Source organism: Anastrepha ludens, chromosome 2 (genome assembly GCF_028408465.1).
Source record: "Anastrepha ludens isolate Willacy chromosome 2, idAnaLude1.1, whole genome shotgun sequence".
In the NCBI taxonomy this organism is placed as follows: Eukaryota; Metazoa; Arthropoda; class Insecta; order Diptera; family Tephritidae; genus Anastrepha; species Anastrepha ludens.
Genome location: NC_071498.1, coordinates 107,930,432 through 107,955,485, shown reverse-complemented (window position 1 = coordinate 107,955,485; position 25,054 = coordinate 107,930,432). Strand labels below are relative to the sequence as shown.

Here is a 25,054-nt window from a genome sequence, read left to right as displayed (position 1 = left end):
CGCCTGCCCGTCTTTTGGATTTTGCAAATAAACAAATCTTACAGCGGTCAAGCTGATCATCAATTTACGTACGTGACTTTTGGCAGCTTGAGGAATGCAGCTGAGAATGCATTCGTACCAACATACAAACAAAGCTGCCGGCGCAACTACACCAACACAAACTCAATAGCTACACCGCAAGTAGGGATTTAGGGTAGATTGTAAGAATATAGTTTTTAGTTGAGATTGGAGTTTAATAAAGAACGGTCGAAAGTTGAGATTGGAGTTTAATAAAGAACGGTCGAAAGTTGAGATTGGAGTTTAATAAAGAACGGCAAAAACAGAAAAGTTACATAAATCGCGAGAGTAGATTTCTTGGGTTCAATCGAGGCCGAAGACATCTATGTTAGGTTTGTTGGCTAACAAAATAAAGACGACAGCACTCGCGCCCTGGGGGGCACATGCTCAGATTACCTTGAAAAGTGTAAAACGATCAACGGCGCTTATTGTGCAGAACTGTTCGATCGTTTTACCACCGATATGAAATACAAATGACTGTATATGGAGAGAAAAAAGTTTTGTTACACAAGGACACTGTTGCTCTTTTAGTAATTGCATGGGAGGCGACTTGCTCTTTTATTCTAAAGGTTCCAGATTCTGTTTCCATATACCGAATAGACAACGGATTAAACCAACGCCTATTTTGAAGCCTTCGTATAATAGTATTTTTTTGAGTTGTATTAAGAATTATTGCTGCTAAATATAATTATATTTTTTTGTGAAATTGATTCTAACAAAATATTTGAGAATTTGCTTGAAAAAATGATTTTTTATAATATTTCAAAAAATAACATTGGGAAGTTCGTTTTTATTCTCAAAAAATTCTCATTAATTGGATATATTATTTTGTTAAAAAGTGTTATGTATGTATGTACGTAATTATGCTGATGACACTCAAGGGAACGCTTCACTACCACTTGATCTAATGAACATCATGATTTTGTGCGTCTTAGTACTTCATAGCTTGCAGAATGATTTCTTCCACCTGAAAATTGCATCAAAAAATTGAGCCATCTCAGTAATGGACTTCTTACTTAAAGCGTATACAAATTATAGAGAGTACAATTCAAACATACCTGCACATAATCTGGTGTGTCTAATGCAAAAATGATCGCTTTCGCGATATCTGAGGCTTTAAGCATTGGCAGGACAGCAATAGCGCCATTGTAAACACTAAATAACTCCTTATCTACCATTCCAGGACTGATACTCTGTTTTGAAATAAAAAAATTATTATAACTTTTTATAGCGATATTTTGTTTTCCTTTGTTAACATCTTTTATTTTAATTTTAATACTCATGGGCACAGAAATACAGTTTCATAGTTATTTCTATTAACAAATATAACATATCTCATTGAGATGTGAGATAATCATCATGACAATATAAGCACGTGGAACAACAACAAGACGCTCACCACAAATAGGAGGATGAGTTCGGCCAAACACCCAAAAGGGTGTAGGTAAGCCAGGTGATCTGGCCCAGTCGATGCCGGGAATTTTCGTTGCAGAAATTCAATTGTTGCATTCGCAGTGTGGCATGGTGTACTGTCTTGTTGAAACCAGTAACCGTCTAAAGCTTTCGCACGCATTTGTGGTCAGACATAATGAGCCAACATCCATCGATAATGGCTTCTATCGGCCGTTTCGTTTAGAAATACACTCGGAGGTTTGCCATTGCCTGCCGAGGGGCGACCGCTTTAGAAAACAACCTTTTCTTAATTTTTTGATCTTTCGCTGAGATTCGAATCGACGTTCTCTCTCTGAAATCCGAATGGTAGTCACGCACCAACCCATTCGGCCACGGCGGTCGCCATTCAGCGTTTACATAACGACATAAAAGATGGCGCACCCTGTATTTCGTTCTGCATAATAGTTCCACTCAAGGGCTGCGACGCCAGTGCTAACTCAGGTTAGTACGTAAACGCAACCAAACAAAAATGAGTGAGAAGTATGCGAAACGTTTTGAGGCGGTATTTTTATGCACGCATTCGAAAGGGCCGAAATTATCTTACGCCGCCGCAAAACAATTTGTTGTGATGTGGAATCAGCGGTATAAGGGTACAAAAATGTTGGTGAGTTTTTCGAGCGTGGCTTGACGTGAGTGACGACGCGAAAGCAGGATAAAGTGATCGTCCAACATTTTAAGCGGGACCCTTCTTTGTGTCTACGCCAAGTACAATCAGTTCTTGCTAAAAATGGAATAGATGTGATTATCCACACCATCGAACGTCGATTGAAGGAGGCGAATATATCCTACCGTCCCACATCATCAAAACCACTGCTCTCAGAAAAACAAATTGAGACACAACAAAACAAAAAAATGGCGGCACAGTAGATATTGGATTGGCCTTTCCAGTCCCCAGACGCCAACCCCATTGAAAATGTGTAGGGAACTATGAAAACGCATTTTGCCGGAAGGCCAGTCCATGATTTAAAGGAACTAGTGCACCAAGCTCTAGTCCTGTGCAAAATATCTTCATGTTTGTCGACGAGCTACGCAGAAAAGTTGGTTTAAAGCATGAAGATGATGCCAGGCTATACTCGACAACGATGAAGACTACACGGCTTATTGAGTAATTGCTACTCGCAGTTTTGTACATACTTTCATTTACAAAATTTTTTAAATATATATCTTTTATACTTCATGAATAATCGCGGTTCCTTTTTTCTGCCTCAGACTGTATATATATATAAGCACGTGCTTTGTATAAAATAAAAAAGTGAATTGGGCGATTTTAAAAATATACATATTTTGAGAAATAAGTTGCTTTAAAGTTTAGTTGCGATACGAAATTTGCATTTTGTTGCACAGCTGACTGCTATGCCACAACAATAGTTTACAAGTAATATAAACCCATCTCGTATGAAGGGTTTTCCAATGAGAGGTGCTATTTTAATATTCAAAGAAAAATGCTGTTTTTTACTATAAATGATCGGATGTTTATTTCATTATAAAGAGGGAGGTATGCCGTTGATAGTGGAAAATAACATCAGGCAAATGACCACCACGACCACGCTTACAGGACAATATCCTTTTCATGAAATTTTTCATAACCGAATTGCAAAGTGGCTGCCCTATGCCCTCCATAGCCTCACGCATTCCATCTTTGAGGTCTTGAATCGGCCCTAGGCTGTTGGCGTAGACTTTTTCTTTCACGTGGCCCCAAAGAAAAAAGTCACAAGGTGTTAAATCACAAGATCTCGGTGGCCAATTGTAATCATCTCTTCGAGAGATAACACGGTCCGGAAACTTTTCCGGTCTTGTTGAAAATAAACGTTGTCCAGGTAAATACCATCCAATTCTGGCTATAAAAAATCGTTCTACATCTCTCGATAGCGATAAATAACACCTGTTATTGGAAAACCCTTTATAACGTTAATTATATACATAATTTGTACAAATAATGAGCCCTAGAAAAAAGTATGGCTCAAATAAAAAGAAAAAAATTGGCGGTGCCACGCCCGCTCCTGGTAACTCGATAACAATTTAATAAAACTCATTCAAACTTAGTACACCTGTTGCTCTCCATCATTTCCATTCCTTATAAATCTTACTGAGATCGGATAAAAACCACGCCCACTTTTTATATGTTAGGACTACATTTCCGTTCCTGCCTCAATTGTTACAAGCTATAACTCTCTTTGCCTATAAGTTTGTTTTATTCTTAAAATTAATAATAAATGTTACTAAAATGCGCGGGTATGTAAAGTTCGGTCCGGACGGAATTTACTTTTTCTTGTTTATTTTAGAGAGCTAAACAAAAGAAGCATAAAACAAAAAAATTACAAATTATTTGTGTAAAGTAAATAAATTTAATTTCAAAAACAGTAGCTTTTGGCTGCTAACCAATTTTTTCAGAAGAATATTTCAAGATATGTGCCTTTAATCCTCAACAAGTTAGCGTTTTGATCCATCAAAGGCATTCGATTATTTATTCAGTCAAAAGCAACGATGCCCTCATTTGTCTCCAACGTATGTACTTATGTACTTACAAGTGCACATGGCAATTATGTATTGTATTATACTCGTACATTCTGTCAAAAAAGTAGAGGGAGTAGTTCAATAAAACGCAAAATAATTGCTTAATCATCAATATTTATTTTGTCGCCTTCAAAATAGGTTTCATTTGAAGCAATACACATATGCCAACGATTTGCCCAGTCATCAAAGCACCTTTTCACCGCGTTTGAAGAGATCTTCTTAGCTTCACACTTAAATGATCGTTTGCAGCACAATTTTTTTGACTTTTTCGACGTTTTCGGCCCTCTGCAAAAGCCTTACACCACTCGTAGACCCGTGTTTTTGACAAAGAATACTCCCCATAGGCTTTCTGAAACATTTTCAACGATTCCACACCCGAAATTCCGTTCAAAACACAAAATTCATAGTGAAAATCGCAGAGCACACCTGCAGTTGACTGATATAATTAAATGCCAAAAATAAGCTAATTGACAGATCACGCTCAAACTCTGCGACACTATATGTTTACGTGCGCAATAACACTACTTTAACTTTTGCTAAATTTGCTTACCGTTAGTTTAACATTTAACTTCAAATGTTTAATTTCCCGGCGCGTTGCTTCGCATAGCGCTTTCATAGCGAACTTCGTTGCTGGGTAAACGTTGTACAACGGCACAGGCGCGCTCGGTATATGGTGACCAAGGACGCTGGAAAAAGAAGCAATAAAAATGTATAATTATTGTGGAAGGCGAAAAAAATAGTCGAAGTATAATGAAAAGAGCAGCCAAATTGTGTATGCAATAGCAAATGTACAGTAAGAAGATCGTTAGTTATGGGAGCAGAAATCCAAATATAATCGTATAGCATAAAATTCAAAGGTCTATCATAATAAATGCACATTCTTCTTCTTCTTGATTGGCGCGATAACCGCTTCTGCGATTTTGGCTAAGTTTAAGGGGTTCTATACAGTTAGAAAAAAGCGAATTTTGCAGAATTTTTTCGGAAAAATATTATATTACCTTTTAACTGTATTTTAAGACTTAGTATTAGTGAAAATATTTATTTGGAAAGGAGCTACAGCTGATCTCCGGGAGCTCCTCTCAAAAAAGACGTTTTGCGGTGACGACTATATCTCTGAACTGGATCCTCTGAAATTAAAAAAACCAAACAGATTTCGATAAGGTTATGTTAAATCTAGTCATTAATGGAAGAAATAAGCAAAATACATTTTTTTGACAAAATGGCGGTTTCTCAAAAAAAAAAAAATCGATTTTTGACCAAAATGTCAGCCTTAAATTGTTTATAAAACAAAAAATATTTATCGGTGGAAAAAAAATCTTCGATTAATTACTAAAAAATATATTTAAGAAGCTCGTGTTAATATTTGATACTAATCGGTTTAGCCGTTTTTGAGTATTGTTGGTCGCCGACTTTGAAAACACCATTTTGAAAAAAAAAACGCGTTTAAAGTTTGCCTTGTACTTTCATGCACTCTTCTTCTCCGCCTGATCTTTCCAACGTAGAGGAGGCCTTTTCCTCTTCCTCTGCTACCACCAGCTGGTACCGCATCGGATACTTTCAGAGCCGGAGCGTTTTTATCCATTCGGACGACATGACCCAGCCAACGTAGCCCTTTGGACCTTTATTCGTTGCGCTATGTCTACGTCTTCGTAAAGCTCATACAGATCATCGCCTGCAATACTCGTCGTCACCAACGAGCAAAGGTCCACAAATCTTGCGCAGAATTTTGCTCTCAAAAACTCCAAGCAAATGCACATTGGGGTAGACAAAAATTGCGATCATGGCATCATACTGAAATACATTTTCCGTTACACGCAATGGAAGCTCATGTCTGAGGGAATTGAACAGTTAGTTTTAATTAGTAAAATTATTTAAATAAAATTTATACTTTATAAATAAAATTTAAAATAATAAAATATACTTACATATAGGTACACCACAAATCCGGCAAATCCGTTTTTAGTTGACATTGGTCTGACACTTTTATAGGCCTTTCACAATGTGTCCGTTGCGGCAACGCATTTGAGTGGCGTGTCATGCAAAAGGTGTAATGGTGTCACAATGGAATTATTGTCGCAAATAAACAAAAAAAAAAAAACAGATGTTTTTGCTGTCAAAGCAAATACGAGTATCATATTTCGTTGCGTATAAAAAGATTTTTGTTGGTTGTGCTATAGGTATATTATAAAATTAAAAAGCGTTAATCAAAATGGAAACTATTGAAATAATAATCATAATTTTATTGTTTATTGAAGCGGAAGAGTATTTTAATAGAATTTATTGTAATCGTAGACGGTAGCTTCACGCGGGACACAGAAGTATTTTTCATCACGAATCTATTTAAAATTGAAAAAAGTATATTATCGACTTGCTTCTAAACTTGGTTAAGAAACAGGCCAATTCTATACTCTTTCGAGCTTTTGTCGAAAAGTCAAGCGTGCATTTAAAATAACTTAATTAATTTAAATTTCAATTATTTTTTGTAACTTATTTGATATAATAAAAAAACCCAACGATAAAAATACGTGTGATATAAAATTTTTCGCCTGATTTGCCACACGGCAGGGTATAGGGTGGTCCATATAAAATTTGCTTTTTGAATCGGCTATAAAAAAAAACGAATCAATATTTTTTCAAACTTTTTTTTTTTATTTTGAAGATTGAACATTGTCATTTATGAATGAAAAATAATATCGTTCAAATGACTGCCACGACTTTGATTTCGTGTTTTAAAGCATCAATCGTCTCTGGATGGTTCGCATAGCATTTGTCCTTAAGGGCTCCCCACAATAAATTGTCCAACGGGCTTAAATCACAGCTCCGAGGCGGCCAATTGATATCGGAATTCAAAAACGGTAGCCAAAAGATCGAGTGTAACTTTGGCAGTGATACAAGTTGCACCGTCCTGTTGAAACCAAATGTCGTCCATGTCAGCCTCTTCAATTTTTGGAAACAAAAACTCGTTGAGCATGTCATGCTCGCCATTTACTGTAACCGCGGAAGAAGAAGAAGACTCACCACTTTGGAAATAGGTTTTCAATATTTACCAATTTTGTTCAAGCGTATAGCGTCCCATTTCGTAAATGTCAAACCTTTAAGTAAATTATGAACACAAATGACATGTCAACACTTAAGTTCATTTTATGACAAAACATCATTTATGGGTAGGTTAATGGCACAGTGGCGAACTGTTAAAAGTCCGTGGGGGCAGAGTTGGTAGAAGGTACGTCTGATAAACGGGTCTTGTTTCGTACAATCACGGTGGGATAAGCACGCTAAATATTTCTTATTTGGAACTATCGATAGTTCTGTCAACTGATTGGTTCCTATCAAAGAATTTTCTGACTTTTAAATGCACGAAAGGAAGCTACATACGTTCATGAAGCCTTATCCAAATTGAGCTCAATGTTTTAGGCCAGATGACTTAGTTTCCTGCGATATCATTTTGATGTTAGGAAACATACGTTGTGCTGCCATTTCGGGCTGCAGTGGCATCATACACGCGGATGATCCTGATGAAGTTGGCCTCACACTAGGGCCGCAGTTGCAGTCTTCCTTAGTTTAGAGAAGATGAGCGATGTTAAAACAAAATACAAGAGATCGACCGAACTTCGATCTCCAATTTGGCCATGTTCGTCGACAAAATTTCAGTTCGGTTTACCTTCGGCTTCGGCCAAAAAGAGCTTAACTTTTGTCGAACATTTCTTTAAGTTTTTTGTTGAAAAAGTTTAAGTTGATAAAAATTAGCTTTATACCGGTTCGGTTTCGCTATGGCTGAAATTGGCTGAAGGTCGGTCGTTCTCTATAAATTGCCTGATGACAATTCAAAAAGAGTGCCTGCCTAATAGATCAAGCGTCACCGTTGGCAGTTATAACTTCGAAGTTGTGAATGAGTTCGTCTACATAGGAATTAGCATAAGTACCAGAGAAAATATGAGTTATAGCTTCTGCTAAGATTTGCTATTCGGTTAGGCAGGAAATTTGAAAGCAAATCCATCTACTGCCAAACTAAAACCATCCAGTTCAGAAGGACACAACTGCTCTTGGGATGAGTAACTGGCACAACTTCGCAAAATGGTTTTTTTTTGGCCTCGGCCCGAAACTGAAAGAGGGTATATTTTCAGCACAATTTTATTTTTCTCACATACATACATAATAGGGTAGTTCACAATTATGTGCAAACAGCCTGTCAGCATGACATTTACAAATTATCATCGTAGGTAAAGTATGCACTCAGTTGCAAAATTATAAAATCACCACAAGTTTTGACTGTACTAACTTTTTTTTTAACTTCAATTTTTTTTTATATAAAAAATGCCATATTTTATAATAACACAATATTGATCAAAGTTTCAAACTTTATACAAGATTTATAAAAATTCAACAAATCAGATTTAAACTTTTTAATCAGAGGTAAAAACAAAAACCTGGGTTCTTAGTTTTATAGCCCATTAAATTTTAGTATAATAAAGTGTAACCTTTACAGTGACACAAAATTCTCGTTGTTTTTTGAAAATATTCCTGACAGTGTTGCACACTTTCTCCACATAACGAGTGTACGACATTTCTTATGGTATATAGTAATGTGGAGTTATTGTAATCATATAAGATGACATATAAGACATTTTTTCCATGAAAAGAAAACGCTATTAGTGTGTTTGACTATGTGTCCCCCTAAAATATCTACTTAAATGCTAGGCATCCAGGTGCATCATATAATAAATTGCGGCACATTAATAGCAAGTGCGCATTTACCTATGTACCTATACACTTGCGACACCCGATGTCTGTAAATGTCGCATATAGTTAAATACCGCATAAGCACTTAATTTGAGTGCATGTGGCATGAATGACCGTCACGTTATACGCCACTTATAGCCATATTTAAATATATGTACCATGACCACTTTGATCAAAAAGTTCCCGGAATATATTTAGATAATTCAAACTACAAATTTAGTGAGCATCACTTTTTTTTTGACTGAAAACGACGTCTACCACGTCAAGTCTTTAGTAACAATGCGTTTGATAAATGTTGGGTCGGATTCAGTCTTCAAAGTCATGTATTTGGCGATATCAACGCGGCCCTTTTTTTGCATGGAATTCAGGTTCTTTGGGAACAACTTTGCAGAAACTCGACGTAAACCCAAATCATTAACTACAATGCCCTGAACGGATACATAAGAAATGTTCCATTCCACTGCCAGCTTTCTAATAATTAATTTACGGTTATTGATCAACTATTCTGTGACATTTTTTAGGTTTTCAACAGTTTTCGTTGTCGAAGGCCTGCCACTACGTTCGGCATCTTCGATGGCCTCACGATCTCTTCTGAAGCGTGCGTGCGCTTCGCAAACAGCTGTTTTCTTTAGAGTAACAGTTTCCCAACATTTCTAAGGTTTTCGCACTACTGAATCCATTTTTAGCCAAAAATTTAATAAAAACCCTGTTGCAAATTCAAATCCATTTTTACAAGCGTAAAAAATTGAGAACATGTGCAGAGGCAGATTTACTAAAGACGGCGTAACTTTTATACATATCAAGAAATGACGATACAATTTTAATAGGAATGTTAATCACAGGTGTAGAGAACTAACAAAAAAAAAAGCACAGAACTGAAATCAGTTGGCTTAGAGCGTCACCTGGCGGTCGTTCCGGGAATTTTTTGATCAAGGTAAGTACGAGGCAGCGCAATTAAGTTCCGGATTTTTTTCAGTAGAAAAGAAGCAAATTTAGTTTGCGAGAAAATTTTTATTATCGACCTTCACTGTAGTGACCGTCTAACATAGCATAATCATCCTAACGATTGGACGGACTTTTAATAATCCCTCGAGGTTGACACGTTCAGCACCGCGTTCGCAGCTTCCCTGACCCCCTGTACGGTACCTTGATCGCCTGTTCAAATTCCGAACGCTTGCTCTGTAGATGTTTAACTCGGTAGGCAACACGATTCCCGTTAAATATAGATTCACAATACTCCTTGAACTGCTATGCACAATTAAACACGATCTGACGCTTTTCGCCAGATTCCACTTGAAATTGAGTCACAACGCGTTGCTTTTAATGCGAGACCCTCGTTTACCTCGAAGTAACTAAAACAGTTACGAAAAATTCGCATAAAATATGATACAAACCAAGTGTGTTAGCGACTTCAAACTTCGGGTGGAACTTTTCGAACACGTGTTTATGAACGACGCAGTATCCTGAGTTATAAATAAGATTCCGGAGAGTTCATTGCAACACCGCCTATGCTCGTAACACATGGGCTGAAAAGTCCCGGGCCTAACACATAGATGGCACGATGGCACTAGCTTTATTTCATTCTCTTAGTCCTAACTTTAAAAATACAGCTGTTAAATGAAATTTCTAATTTCTATTCATTAGTTCGTGAGTTATTGTGCTAAGAGTAACGCTCCGTTTGTTATTTTAACAACAATGAATCAAAAAGTATCTCGTGTTTTAATTTTACACTGCCTCTCGATGAGAAAAAATACCGTGCAACCGAAGCAATGGCTTGAAAAGTGTTATGGCGACTGCGCTCCGTCAGAAACAACAACAAAATAATGGTTTGCTGACTTCAAAAGTGGTCGTAGAGACACCGATGACGCACAACACAGTAGACGTCCAAATTAGGCAGTAACACCAGAAAACATCAAAAAAGTCAACCAAAACAATGACAAAACTACATGACTTGAACTTCGTCCCACGTCCACCGTATTCGTCAGATTTGGCTCCCAGCGACTACTGGCTGTTCGCAGACCTAAAAAAATGTTCCCTGATAAGAAATTTCGCTGAAATGGACAGATTATTGCTGAAACTTAGGTCTAAGGCAAAAGATCAGTCGTTCTACAAAAGTGGTATTGAAGTGTTAGAGCGGCGCAGGAGTGATTGCGTTGTTCTTGATACAAATTACGTTGATGAATAAAGCTTCAACAAAAAAACGTGGTTTCGTTTTTAAGCCTGGGACTTTTCAGCCCATGTGTTTCTTTGTACTTATGGTATAAATTATAAAGTTCCAACCGCGCTTGGTCGCTAAGGCGTTTGAGCCATATGAAATTTTAATCAATTAATATCGCCATCATCACACGCTTAATGTTATTTAAAACCGTTCAATCATTACAATCAGTGCATATATTATCCATTCCTGTGAACCCACAACATTTGACAGGTATATACGAGTATGCACATACATACGTTCATTTAAGCTTATTTATTACCTACTAGAAGATATTTTAGTTAGCAAATAAAAATCAGAGATGATTTAAGAGGTTTGTGTTGATGCAACGCTAATTAGTCACATTATTCGCAGGGCCGAATGTGAAAATATTTTGACCAACACAGTAGGGTATTCTGTTTTTGATTGAGGCTGCGCTTTTAAAACGGCAGTCCGCTCCATTTGTGGGACATCATCGAAGCGCACGGTCGACATGGGTTTTGTTCTGGCTGCTTGATGTATATATTTTTTTTTACTTTATTAATAAAGGAAAAATAATTTGTTCCAGCAACAAGGGCAATTTCTCGAATTTTTAAGAAAAATTACTGTTTATTTAAATTTTTTTTTTTTTAATTACAGTGAGAACATTTTTTACTGAAGATGCAAGTCTTTTTAATTTTAGAGTAATGATTAAAAAAACAGAATAAAAATGTAAACTAATAAAAAGTCAATCAAAACAACAAAGATTCAAATTGATTGGACAATCTTTATTATTTTTGTGTAGAACCATTCACAGCTGCGGCGTAATGTCGGTTTCTCGTGAACCTTAGTAATATCGGCTTCCCACGTCTTAATCGAAGCTGGTTTATCCACAAAGCATTCAGACTTTACATACCCCCACAAATAAAAGTCCAAAGGTGTGATATCACACGATTTTGGCGGCCAATCCACTGGTCCGAGGCGAGAGATAAATCGCAAGTAGCGCCGTCTTGTTGGAACCAAATTTAGTGGAAATCAAAGGTTTCAATTTTCGGCATCAAAAAGTCGTTTATCATGATGCGATAGCGTTCGCCAGTCACTGTTACACTGGCATCAGCCTTGCATTTGAAGAAATATGGGCCTTTAAAGAAATATCCGCCTCCATAGACCGCACCAAACCATTGTTTTCAATAGATGTAATGGCTGTTCTTGAATGACTCCGGGTTGCTTTTCAGCAGAAAAACCGCAACTTAGCCATTAAGCCAAAAATGAGCCCAATCGATGTACACCTTAAGTTGGCCTGAGCGCGCGATGAACACTTTTCACAGAGCGTCGATTTTTGTAATTTAATTGTGCGGTTTATAAACGTTGTTGGGCAGTAGGTCCTTCCATGATGAATAATGAAAAAGGTATGATATTTAGTTTGACAGTAGTCACGCGTGATCTGCCAAAAAACCCCTATTGGGAAAAGTACCCCCAATCCGATCACCCTTTATATATAAATTATGAACTCAATCGGTCCATAAATACGCTATTTTGGAAAATTTCACCCTCAGTGCTGTCTAGTGAGTCCTTTTTTCAAATTGATAGATAAAACAACTGTTGAGGATGAACAAAATTCCATGTCAAATGATTCAATTATTTGGACATGGTTTTAAATATAAGGAAGATGTAAACTTAAAAATTTGTTTAATTTTTTTTTTTAATTTTGAGATTTATTGAATGTTAATAATTTTGATGTGGAGTTTTTTAAAGTCAAATATCTTCATTCCTATTTAATATATTATAATTTTGTTTTGTTTTAGCATAAAATATACTTTCTAAAATAGTTTAAAAGAATTTTTCATTTGAATTAAACATTTTTGGGAAAATGTTTTTTTTTCAACTTGTGAAAAACAGCGTGGATATGTTTACTAATGTACGTAGCAGCGCCTCAATATATAAGTAAAATATTTTGCACTGATTACTTACTTACTCGCTGTACGTACGTAATTGAATTTTCCTCTTCCTGCCATAAGTTCTATTACAAGTTCAGTTGGGTATAGATGTGAAATTATAATCCGTTTTTTAATGAAGCTAGCTTTATTCAATCCTGGAAATATTACAATTGACGTCGCTGTTCGAACCAAAGATTGTTTAAGACTCTCCAAATTTCTATGAGGTCTTCGACAGGCCATGTTTTTCAATTCTGAGCACAAACCGTAGTCCAATGGATTCACATCTGGACTTCCAGACAGCCAATCTTCTGCGGCTATGAACCCAGAAATTTTGTTTTTTAGCCACTGCTGGGTGGTTTTTGCCTTATGACGTGGAGCGGAACCTTGCTGGAAGATCCGAAGCTCTCCATTGAAGAGAGAGCTTCACCACATCTTCTAAGACATCCTCCTGGTACACTTTTGGCCCGATCTTAACCCCTTTTTCGCAAAATTTCTGTCAAGACTAAGTAGTATAACTCGAAAGTAATGGGAATTTCATTATGAATTTAACTGTTGATGAAAAAATTTGCGTGCTTTTCCAAAAAAAAAAAAAAAAAAATCTTATAAAAAGTGTGTTTTATAGTAAAAAATAAAAAGGGATAGAAATCTTGAAAATAACCGAAGATATTTGACATTAACAAGCAACGTAACATAAATTTTCAACATTCAATAAACGTTCAAATTATAAATTTTTCCGAATTTTTTTCAGCTTACTAGTCTACAAATAAACCCAGAAAAATCTAAGACCACGTTCAAAACACTTCGATCACTTCACATTGAGTCGCAAAAATACGACATTTTCAAATACCTCGCCCAAAGTGCCTAAGCGCCTCTATTTTATTGAAAAGAGTTTCCTCCAAATTAAGGCAAGTCACAAGTATAAGCAAAAATGGACCATAAATACGATGTTTTTAAATATCACGAACCCAAATTTTTTCTAGACATTCCAACAACAACAAGAACTCTCCAATATTTCATCGCAATCGGATGAACGCTTTAAGAGTCTAAAAACAAATAAAATTAGAAACTTTCATATTCATACTTCCACTTACATAGGTATATATAAGAAGAAGAAGATTAGTAGTGAGCTTAAAAAAATGTACAATTACGTGATATTTCAGGTAAATATATTTGATAAATGAGAAAACTATCTTTCATTCCTGGTTGCAGTAAAAAACTCACCTGTTCATAACAAAAATGTGACCCCTCGTTTTCTTTGCGCGTATTAACGCCAGACTCTCACGTATGAAATAGGAAGTAGATATGACATTAACATCGAATAATTCTTGTATTTCCGCGCCACTCGATTCTATTAAGAAAAAGAATATGCAATTGTTTTTAGTAAATGCTAGTTAAAAATAAAACTGTATCCATACCATACTTAAATGTAAATAATGCCTAGAGCTTTCATAAATGATGCTAAAGAGTTATTAGTTACACTTCTCACCTGATAGAAAATTTACGCTCATTATGTCAGAATTGCATACGAAAACTGTAACTTGCGGAAAGATATTCCGTATATAGTTAAAAGTAACCATTAGGCTTTCCTCGCTGGTTACATCACATACGCGAGGGACTATTTTCCCATGACCTTCTATTTGCTCATTCAATGCCTACAAAGAAGAAAATACATTGTTGTTACTATTTTTTATGTAAATATACGAGTGCATATACAAAGCGCCTCATAAAAAACCGTCTGCTGTTCGGAAGCAGCGTAAAACTTTGGGTGCCTTCATTTGTGGAAAACATCAAGACCTCAAAACATCCAAAAACGATGTAAGCGCCAATATGTAAGTACAATAGCTATGCCCAGTGGGATTATTTTCCAGGGAACAAATCTTTTATAAGTAAAGTGTGGTTAAATTTCAAGGGCCGATGTTGAATGTGAACCACACCTAAACGTCAAGCTTTTTTCTGCATTTCATTTGACATTTTTCAATTTCAGACTAACTCAATTTGAACCATGGAAAGATACACAATCGAGCAATGCGTTAAAGTTATTCAGGCTTATTATGAAAACGGGCGTTAAAATCAAAATGCATATCGCGCACTTCGTGATTTTTTCGGTGACTTTAATCGTCCAAATGTGCGTACAATCGGAAAAATTGTGCAAAAGTTTGAGCGAACAGGGTCTGTAGGAGATGTGAAAACACCAGTGTATCCTCTTACAGCTTGTGACGCAGAAAATATTGCTGCTGTTCGCGATAGTGAGGTTGAAGAGCCGTCCACCTCAACTCGTCGTCGTGCCCAATAATTGCACCTCTCACGCTCGTCGTTGATGAACATTATGCATAAAGACTTGCATTTACATGCTTACAAGGTGCAATTGACTCAAGAACTAAAGCCTCTTGACCATTTCAAGCCCCGTCAATGGTCAGAATGGTGGCAGGAAATGGCAACAGTGAATGACCAATTTTCGAAGAAAATCATCTTCAGTGATGAGGCACATTTTCACCTCAGTGGATTCGTCAATAAGCAGAATTGCCGCATTTGAGCGAATGATAATCCAATACCGAAAAACCAATGCACCCACAAAGAGTGACTGTTTGGTGCGGTTTATGGGCCGGCGGCAGCATTGGGCCGTATTTTTTCCAAAATGAGGCCGGTCAGGCAGTTACTGTGAATAGTGTTCGCTATCGTGAGATGATAACGAACTTTTTATGGCCCGAATTGGAAGATATGGATGTGGACGATATGTGGTTTCAACAGAACGGTGCCACTTGTCACACAGCAAACGAAACAATGGCTCTTCTGTGCGAACAATTTGATGGCGGCGATGTCAATTGGCCGCCAAGATCATGTGATTGGACACCGTTGGACTTCCTTCTTTGGGTTTATTTGAAAGAAAAGGTGTACGTCGATAAGCCAGCAACAATTCAAGAGCTAAAGGATGAGATAATTCGGCACATTAACAGCATAGAACCTCAATTATGCCTCATCGTCATCGAAAATTTTGACCATCGAATGGAGGTGTGTCGCCGAGGCCGCGGCGGCCATTTGGCCGATATTTTGTTCCGTACTATACCAATATTATCATAATAAAGAGAAATAACAATAATTTCCTAAAAAAATTGTATTTTATTCAAAACCAACACCGGCCCTTGAAACTTAACCACCATATACATCTATACATACACAAGGTGAGCTAAAATAGAAAGACAGGAGCTTTGTTCTGATAACTTCGATTTTATTTATTCAAAATAGTCCCCTCTGGCCTCGATACACTGTTTTGCGCGGTCTGAAAGCTTTTCGAAAGCGTGTTTCAGGTCATTGACCGGAGTGTCCTTCAGGATGTCGGTGCAAGCCTTTTGAAATGCCTCTACGGACGCAAAACGTTTTCCCTTCATAGCTATATGCATTTTCCGAATAGGTAGAAGTCCCAGGGAGCCATATCAGGCGAATACGATAAGTGGTTGATGGTTAAAATGCGATTTTCAGTCAAAAAATCAATCACAAAGTGGATCGATGAGATGGTGCATTATCATGCAATAAGCGCCAGCTTCCTCCTTCGCGGTATTCAGGGCGAATTCGACGAATGCGATGCAACAAACGCTTCAAAATGCCAATATAGAAAATTGCATTGATGGTTTGGCCCGTTGGCACGAACTCCTTGGGGACCATTCCCTTGGAATCGCAAAAGCAAATGAGCATTGACTTGATCTTTGACTCCTAACGCGATTTTGTGGGTGATGGCTCGTCTGAGGCCTTCCATTTGGCACCTTGACGCTTAGTTTCAGGTTCATGTTGGAAACGCCCCGTTTCATCACCAGTTACAATGTTGTAAAGGAAGTTCTCGTCTTTTCTCGCCTCTTTAAGGGGGGCCTCTTATCAGTTGGCTTCAAAAAATCGATTTTTTTACTGCAATCGATAGATATATTATAGGAGAATATGCCCTCAAAATTGTATGGCGGAATTCGAAGTGATTTTTGAGTTACAGGCCTGTGTACCGTCCTCGTGTGAGTATACTGTCTACCTTCTGAAAACTTTGAAACACGTTTTCTCAAAACCATGTTTTTGAAAATGGAGTGTAAGATTTAAAAAACACGACGAAAGTTATCGTTTCAAACCGATAATCTATATAAAGATAATTAAAATGCGCAACTAATAAGCCAACAAAATACAAATCACAAATACATTCATTTGTTAATGTTACTTAACACCTTTTTTGAAAAAACTAGCGAAAAAAACATTTTTTTTTCAATAATTAATTGTGTATCCATTTTTTCATATTTTTATACAAGAGTAGTCTATTATAAGCGAGAAAGCCTTCTGAATAAGACAATATATAATATTTCTTTTGCGTTTCAGGTGAAAACTACGACCGCAATCTTACACGCCGTTTTACTAGCGCGCAACGAGAAGCTGGGCGAGATCCCTCATATGTCTGCCATTTTGTTTTTTTATTTATGTTAAAAAACTATTTATTACTCTTTAATCATTCCTTCAAATAAATGTAAAAGATTATTCTTGTGTGTCGCTTTTTTCGTCTCCAAAAAAATTGAGAAAAAACACCTTTTTTTGAAGCCACTGATAAGACCCCCCTTAATGAGGTCTTTCGAATGTTGAATTCTGAGCAATTTTTGGCCCTCAGATAACTTGGGCGGAATGAAACGTGTACAGAACTTTCGTAAGCCCAAATAATTAGTTAAAATACGATAAATCGATGTTTTGGAGATATTGAACTACGATTCCATGAATTTCAACGATGATTTCGGTTAGTTTTTGATAAATTTACGAACGATTTCGATGGAGTTTTCGGAGATTCGTGATTTTGTCAATTATGTCCTCATAACCATCCCTGAAACGTGTAAACCACTCATGAACTCTGGCACGAGATAGACAATCATCGCCATAAACTTTTTTCATCAATTCAAATGTTTCATTAAACGTTTTACCGATTTTAAAACAAAATTTGATATTAGCTCTTTGTTCGAAAGTCATTTTTGTACCGATGACACAAACATACTAACACTTTAGACGCAATAACCTCGCTTCCACTGAATCGAATGCCACCAAGCTTTCATTGGAAGTCAGCTAGAGATATAATTTCCAACGCACTAACTCATTAAAAAGATGGTGCCATCAAAAACATTTTTATGATGCCAGTCTTGCTTATTTCGGACTTCACCTTGTATGAGTAGCCATATTTTTTTGAAATGGTAATTGAAAAAATCGCACCAACACGGAAGTTTCTCGATGTATATATGTACATAGGCAGATATTCACTAGCGATGAGAAGAATTGATTTAGTCGTGTGTGCGTTTTTGTTCCGTGCACTTGGGATGCTCGAAATAGTTGCTTAAAAAAAAAAACAAAAAATCATATTTTTCAATATTTTTGTTAATTTTGTGTTAATCGTTTTTGTTTTTCACTGCGAAAACCGATTATTTGGTTTTGCTTTTGTCCAGCATTTTTATTTTTATTAAACCTGACAGATATACTAAATTTGTGGTTACAATATGCTATTTGAACTTGCATACATACATATATTGATGTTTTAGTGTAAGAGTCTGTAGTACGTCGAGTTATTCAGCAAATAAGAAGTAAGATAATTAAAAAAATCGGAAACTGGTCTCAGTATCAAAACAAACAAAAAATAATCATATACATCTGTGAAACTTTTTCTGAAGAGCCAATTGTAAAAAGCTGCAAGAAAGCTCAAAGTCCGATTACAATTTTGCAATAATTTTGTTTATATTTTTTATTGTGTTTTGGAAAAAATATTTTCACATGCACTCTTTGCACAAGCGCATGTGCAACATAAGAAAGCAAGAAAAACAATATCGTTTGTATTAGGCAATCAGGGAGTAGACAAATATAGCTCTTGCAAAATTATAAAATCATAGTACGGTTATTAATAAATGTAGAAATTTCAAGGTGTTTTGCCATTTTATATCAAGATGCTTCGTGGTACACAACTTACAGAAATGGAAAAAGGTAAAATTTTAGCTTTTGCTTCGGAAAAGTCATTTCGGTAAATAGGCCGTCTAATAGAAATAAGTGATTGTATCGTGCGAAATTAAAAAAAAAGAAGAAGCATTCATCCCCATTTCTTGAGTGGCCATCAATTTCTCTAGATCTCAGTATCATGCAGAACGTGTGAGGTGAATTGGTTCGAACAGTTTATGAAGGAAATAACCGTACTCTACAAATGAAGAGCTGAAATATGCTATGCGTCATTCATGGGACTCCCTTTGCACGCAACTAGGGCAAAAGTTATTTGATTTAATGCCGAAGGGGATTTTTGAAGTTATTGAAAATAAAAGAAATACCATACATTGCAGGGTCCGGCACTCGAAGTGTATTAGTAATTAGCCACCATGAGGCAGCTTCTAACCCAGGTAATGGATTGGGCCGCTGTAACCGCAGATTTGGCGAGCAAGGTCCGAACTAAAAGTTTCACGAGTCTCGAGGCGCTGAAAAAAGCCATTGTCTGCGGGTGGACCAAAATACGGGCAGTTTGCGATTCGTTTCTGGACCGTCTTCAGGCCATAATCAAGGCAAAAGGGGCATAAGTGAATTGCTTCTAAATTTTGTATTATTTTCACACATTTTTCACTTTGAATTGAACAAAAGTAATTTTCCCCCAAGTAAATGTATGGCCTTTTTAATTGGTTACACCTCGAGTGCCGGACCCTGTATGCTGGTTTTGTTGTTTGTTATGCGAACCTGCTTCTTTAACACATTTGTGCAAACAGTGCTTGTAAAAATATTTTATCTAAAACACTGTAAAAAATATAAGTAAGATCATTATACGTTTATAATTAGACAACGAGGTGTAGATAATCTCTCATATAAACAAAGTTTTGATTTGCGTACGTTCACTCGTCTGCTTAAAAATTGAAATAAAAAAATATATTCCGAAAGAGCTTTCTTTCCAATAAATTTGAAGGATACTAAATATTTTGTGTTGCATTACATCCGTATACTATCCGTTTTCGTTTGGATAGATACTTGTCTTCTTTTTATTCCTACAATAGGAACAGGCAGGCCTACAACTATCATGGCTTGGTCATTTACTTACTACTTCATTTGTTATATATTAAATCGCGAATATAATTACATGCATATATACATACATGTGTGGACATATGTACATACAACACGCGAGTATAAAAATATTAGTTGGGACGTTCACCATATGGATTTGAGTGCCGCAAACATTTTAGAAATAATTGTTGAAAAAAAAAGTGAATTATAAATTAAAAGTAAAATATTTTTTAACACACACACACACCGGTATGTATACATTACAAATATTTACACGTACTTCTACTACTTCGGGCTGTTGCGTTAATCCTACAACGGTCATTCCTTTATTAGCGAGAAACACTGCAATTTGCGCTGCAATAGCACCACCGGCACTAGTAACAATTGCCACTTCTTGCAAACTATCGTATGAGTCATACATTTTAGAAGTGGATAAATAATCAGTACGCAGGCACTTATGCGAAATTCGTTCGATTCACTCTATACAATAGAAATCAGCGCAGCGCAGCTTTCGTTCGCTCTTAACGCCAAACCGTAACTGATTGAAGCGGATTTGACATAATAAATTAAATCTCAGCCTAGGCAACGACTTAGCGTTGCTCAAATTCCAGCCGCGGTGTATGGTAGGTTGGACAAATGGTCTATGGTGTTAATTGCAGATGTGCACCTCACAGGTTCAATTGATGCCGATATTTTAAAGTTACATTCATATATATGTACATAAATAAGGTGCATTTTTTAAATAATTGAAGAAGGCATACGCATACAATTATTTTAATATTATATAATTTACGTGAATCACTGAAGGGAATTATAAATGAAGTCATAAATAAAAATGTTTCCTTGAATTAAGTTCTGGTTAGGGAAATGGCAGAAAGTAAAGATTTGTTTAAGATTTTCTTTTGAGTAATGGATAATATATGTATTTAATTAAAATCGCAACATTCGAAAAATAAGTTATTTACCATGCTAACTTAAACTACTTAGTGCGGAAAAAGCAACAATAAAAAATATGATTTCAAATAGATTCATATGAAAAAAATCTATTTTTAACAAGACGACAGGAGAAGGAACATAAATCTCAAATGTCCGACCCTTAATAGAACAACACTTGAACTCTCGACAGAAGCGAACTATCTTGGCGTTAGTCTTGACAAAACGCTTACGTGGAACTCCCATATTGAGAGAGTTACTTCAAAAGCCACAAGGGCATTCTTTGCCTGTACAAGGCGTTTTGGTAAGACATGGGGACTAAGCCCTAGAATGACCTTCTGGACATTCACCACAGTTGTAAAACCCATAGTCACTTATGCATCCTTAGCATGGTGGCCCAAGGTCAAGCAAAGAAAGGCGGCAAACGAATTAAGCAAACTGCATCGCCTGGTATGTGTTGGTATTACAGGGGCTATGAAAACGTGTCCCACGGATGCATTGGGTGTGCTCCTGAACATACCACCGCTTCCAATTCTAATTGAAAGGGAAGCTCGCTCGAGTGCCTTAAGACTAAAAGGTATATCTGAACTTAAAAGTAGGGATATGAAAGGACATTTAAAGATCTTAGAAGACTTCCTACATAGTCCCATTCTTCATAGGGATGATATACTATCACCCAAACCAATACTCTTCAGGAACTTCCAAGTTATAATCAATGAACGAACAGACTGGAGAACTAACTCTATCACTTTCAAACCTGGCTCCCAGCTATGGTTTACTGATGGGTCCAAATTGGAAAATGGTAGAACAGGGGCAGGAATCAATGGGCCCAAATTCAAAAAATCGATTCCGATGGGATCCTACCCAACAATATTCCAGGCAGAAATACATGCCATTGAAATATGTGTGAGAGAATGCCTTAGAAGGAAAATGAGAGGTACTCACATCTACATACTTTCAGATAGCCAAGCGGCTTTAAAAGCCCTTCTATCAACAACCATCACCTCTAAATTGGTAAACGATTGCCTAAACCTCCTAAACACGTTAGGAAACCTCAACACAGTAACACTATGTTGGATTCCGTGACATGAAGGACATGAGGGAAATGAAATGGCTGACGACCTTGCAAAACAAGGAGCAAATATGCAACTTACTGGTCCTGAGCCTTTCTGTGGACTGACAAAAGGCCACATTAATGAATTCCTTAGGAAATGGGAGGAAAGAAAACTTGCCGCACACTGGCTAAACTGTGCCGGTCAGCGTCAAGCCAAACTATTCCTAAGTCCCATCAAAGGAATATCTGACAAACTTCTCTCACTAAACAGAGTAGATCTGCGTCTTTTAACCGGATACCTTACAGGTCACTGCAGCCTGAGGTACCATCTAAACAATATTGGTCTATCCGAGACCAATGTCTGCCGCTTTTGCGAAATGGACATAGAAAGCTCAGAACATGTGCTTTGTGAATGTCCTGCGTTGGGCAGACAAAGACTTCACCACCTTGGTGGTATCGTAGTATCTCCATGCAATCTTTGGAACAACAAACCCAAAACTGTGCTAAAATTTCTAAAAAGCCTAAAACTCTAGGGTTACAAAATATGCCTTTCACAATAGATCAGCTCTGGTCGCAGTGCGTAATGGCCTTCTAATAATAATAATAATAACAAGACGACTTTCCTTCGTGAGTTTTACAAAGGTGTTACAGTTATTTTCTTCAGATGTTCTCTGCAAAAACTTTTTATAGACCCTAGGGTGGGTCTAAATATCAACGATGTATTTGCAAAATATTTCTCATTATCGATTAGGTTTCTATTAATGATTTTTAACAAAGTCCACTTCCCAAAAGGAGATCTTAGAGAAACTAAAAAAATAACCTCTTTATCGAAATTTATCGAGAATTTTAGTGATAACATTTGTATTGCAATCCATTCAAATAATTGATTTTGAGAGTTACCAAATATCTCTTGAGAGCGTTTGACGAACTAAGTAGGTATAAAAGAGGGAACATGAGCTTAAACATTCATTTTCTCCATCACCATATGGAATGGTTTGAACACCAACTTTTTGCTGTATCAGATGAATAAGATGAAAATGTAACCAAGTATCTTTATTCAGAATTATTTTAGATTTATGTTGGTGGCTAAAGAGAACCACCGATTCAGAGCATACTAATGATAGACGAACGATGAGGTTGATCGCTCTAGACACGACTAGTTCACAGGTTGCCAGTCACTATTGACACACTGTGAAAGAAGCTCCAAACTACCAAAATACTGCCATCAGCACAGCCACATGATGCCTTACGCCCCACACGCAGACAAAGAGCTTCAGTGTGAGACCTGCGTCATGGCACAATTGCGTTTAGGATATTGTAGTAGGTTAAACTTCTACCTATCCAGAATGGACCCCGACATACTCAACATATGTCCGGCCTTTGAAAGTACTCGGCACGATATTAACCACCTGTTCACGTGCCCTCTGAAACCCATTCACTTAACACTTCTCTCCATTGCATCTACTCCGTAGAAGCAGCATTTTTCTGGGATCTACCGCTAGATGAGACTAACGATGATGACCGATGACTATAGCGCTGGTACTCCATATGTATATGGGGGTTCACCTTGAAAGTGACGATGATAACAGTGACGTAAATTTACAGTTCCAAAAAAGGCCCAGTTTTTAACCTCCTCTCTATTTTCATAATTTTGTTTCCCAATTGTTTTGTACTTTCATATCGTAATTTCTTCTACAGACAAACAAAAAAATATTAAAAAATTAATTATTTTTATAAATTTTTTTGATTTAAAAAAGTAATTTTCTCTACAAAAAATCAACTTTTACTTGCAAGAAATTTAAACAAACTTTTTTCAAGAATTTTACATTGCAACATTTAGCAAAACTGGATTTTTCAATCAATGGTAAAAATACAAATATTTCAATAAAAACCATAAAAATAGGGTCACCTAGCGAAAGCTTGAATAAAACGAAATATCAAAATGAAAACTCCAAAAAAAGTTTTTTTTTTTAATTAAAACAATTACCAACTTCAAATATGCATAAAGAATAAATAGGCTAGATTTTATTTTGGAATCAAGTTATGGATGGTGAAAACTTTATTAACTAAAACTAAGTTATTTATTTTCAATTTCTTTCATAAAAAATTCCGTGACGTATGTATTGTATATATGTAAATGGGCTATCCTAATGCCCGTTTATTCCAGTTTAAAATACAGTTCATTATTGCTAGTGAAATTAATAAATATGTTAAGATACTCGAAATTGGGAGAGATTAGTAAAGAGAACACGCAATTGCATATAAGCTAACGGGATGCTAAGTGTATGTGTATGTGTATGATTGTTAAGCTGCCTAAAGTAAATAATAAGTATGAACATACATACATACATACTTTTGCGAGAGCGTAGCATAACGTTACAAAATTGCAAACATACAAAAATGCATTGCTTTGAGATGTTGACCGCATGATCTTGATAAATAGGAATAAATAGGAAACAGATGTAAAATGAAGTCATATAAAGGGTGATTTTTTTTTCACTGTCAAACATCTTCAGTTTAGTCTATGAATCGTGAATATGAATCGTCTTACAAACGAACAACGCTTGCAAATCATTGAATTTTGTTATAAAAATGTGTGTTCTGTTAAGAAAGTTTATCGCGCGTTTCTTCCATTTTATGGTCAGTTTAATCGACCCACTCAAGCGGCTATTCGAGCTATTGTGACTAAATTTAGAACCAAATTTATATTATTGGACATCAAACCACCAACACGCTTACGTAGAGTACGAACTGAAGAAAATATCGCAGTTGTATCGGCCAGTGTTAATGATGACCATCAATTATCGATTCGTCGCCGTTCGCAGCAATTGGGCCTCTGTTACTCAACAACGTGGAAAATTTTGTGAACGGATTTAGTTGTGAAGCCTTTCAAAATGCAGCTGGTGCAAGAATTGAACCCGAACGACCTACTGCAACGAAGAATTTTTGGTGAATGGGCTCTTGGAAAGTTGGCCGAAAATCCACTTTTTTATCGAAAAATTTTGTTCTGCGACGAAGCTCATTTTTGGATCAATGGGTACGTAAATAAGCAGAATTGTCTATTTTGGAGTGAAGATCAGCCAGAAGAATTGCAAGAGCTACCAATGTATCCAGAAAAGGTCACAGTTTGGTGCGGTTTATGGGCTGGAGGTATCATTGGACCGT

General features: G+C 36.6%; 1 protein-coding gene across 1 annotated transcript; it reads right to left on the bottom strand.

Moving 5' to 3' along the window:
• Nucleotides 1-827: 827 nt before the first annotated feature.
• LOC128855051 (farnesol dehydrogenase-like) lies at nt 828-20,452 on the bottom strand. The gene is made up of 6 exons (XM_054089636.1): nt 20,183-20,452; nt 14,360-14,525; nt 14,095-14,221; nt 4,574-4,709; nt 1,116-1,250; nt 828-1,024 (listed from the first exon to the last, which is right to left on the bottom strand). Exons 1-6 carry the CDS (start codon nt 20,321-20,323, stop codon nt 989-991), a joined length of 741 nt encoding a protein of 246 aa, XP_053945611.1. The 5' UTR covers nt 20,324-20,452; the 3' UTR covers nt 828-988.
• Between the last annotated feature and the right edge of the window lie 4,602 nt (nt 20,453-25,054).